The sequence below is a fragment of the Wasmannia auropunctata genome, unplaced genomic scaffold (genome assembly GCF_000956235.1).
Source record: "Wasmannia auropunctata unplaced genomic scaffold, wasmannia.A_1.0 LD336095.1, whole genome shotgun sequence".
NCBI classification, from domain to species: Eukaryota; Metazoa; Arthropoda; class Insecta; order Hymenoptera; family Formicidae; genus Wasmannia; species Wasmannia auropunctata.
This window is the reverse complement of record NW_012026795.1, coordinates 675,900-676,915: the sequence shown is the minus strand read 5'-3', so window position 1 is coordinate 676,915 and position 1,016 is coordinate 675,900. Positions and strand designations below refer to the sequence as shown.

General features: G+C 44.0%; 1 protein-coding gene across 1 annotated transcript in view; it reads left to right on the top strand.

The window, feature by feature from the left end:
- Nucleotides 1–129: 129 nt before the first annotated feature.
- LOC105462793 (probable ATP-dependent RNA helicase ddx42) overlaps nucleotides 130–1,016 on the top strand; it is a 2,567-nt gene continuing 1,680 nt past the window's right edge. Inside the window, exon 1 of the mRNA XM_011709643.1 lies at nucleotides 130–142. Within this exon, the coding sequence (XP_011707945.1) occupies nucleotides 130–142 (13 nt within the window). The remainder of the gene's footprint in view (nucleotides 143–1,016) is intronic.

Here is a 1,016-nt window from a genome sequence, read left to right as displayed (position 1 = left end):
ACACACACACACACACACACGCACGCGCACGCGCACGCACACACACACATACACACACACACACACACACACACACACATAACGGCGGCAACCGGCGTAATTTGCGCGGGAAACTGTCGAGCGGCTTAGATGACGGCAACAGGTGATATGATACCCGGCCGAACCGCGTGTCGAACTCGGCACACTCATGAAAGCATTGCAGAGAACGCAATAAGAAATTGGTAAAACCGACGACAGCGAAAAAACCGACCGAAACGCGACCGAAGAACCGGCGTGACTACAATGGTGGACCGTGCAGTCTGCAAGTAATGCCGTACACGTGGCAGCCGTGTGTCGATCCAAATCACAGAATAGTGAAGGAACAAGCGATATCTTCTTTTCGTATCTTTGATTTAAGCAAATGAGATTTCTAGTATGTTCCTTATCTCGGTTCTACCGGTTCTCGGAATATCACTACGCATTATTGGATATCGCTCCTCTCAGTAATGGAATTTCAAGAGTATTGCTGTTGATCTCACGTAGTACAGCTTCTGGAGTCCCACGGAATGTGGCAAAAGAAGTTGGAGATGAGAGCAAACTTATTTTCACATTCCTCTTTTTTCACTTTTCACTTTAGTTTATTTTTAAAGGCTTGAGATCGTCTCCGATGTCTCGTCCGATCCGTATCGTTTCAGTGTTTCACAACCAAGAGCGGAATCCAGATCCTTCCCTTAGAACTCCGGTTCCTACTCTCCCCACTCCTCCCTCGGGAAGTTCGGCAAGGCGCATTTCTAAGAGTTCCTGTACAGTCGTGGTCATTTAGGTTGCGACACTTTTTTTCTTGATGGATTTCGGAACGCCCAAATATTGACATGAATGTGAATCACTGCATCTAGTGAGCTAGAGTGAGGGTTAGAATATCTGTCATAAAAATTTATACAAGGTGGAAATATACATTTTGGAAAAACTGTGAATAAGTATCAAATATGTAATGCAATGTCTTAATAAAAGATAATGGTTTTATTGTATAATTTATA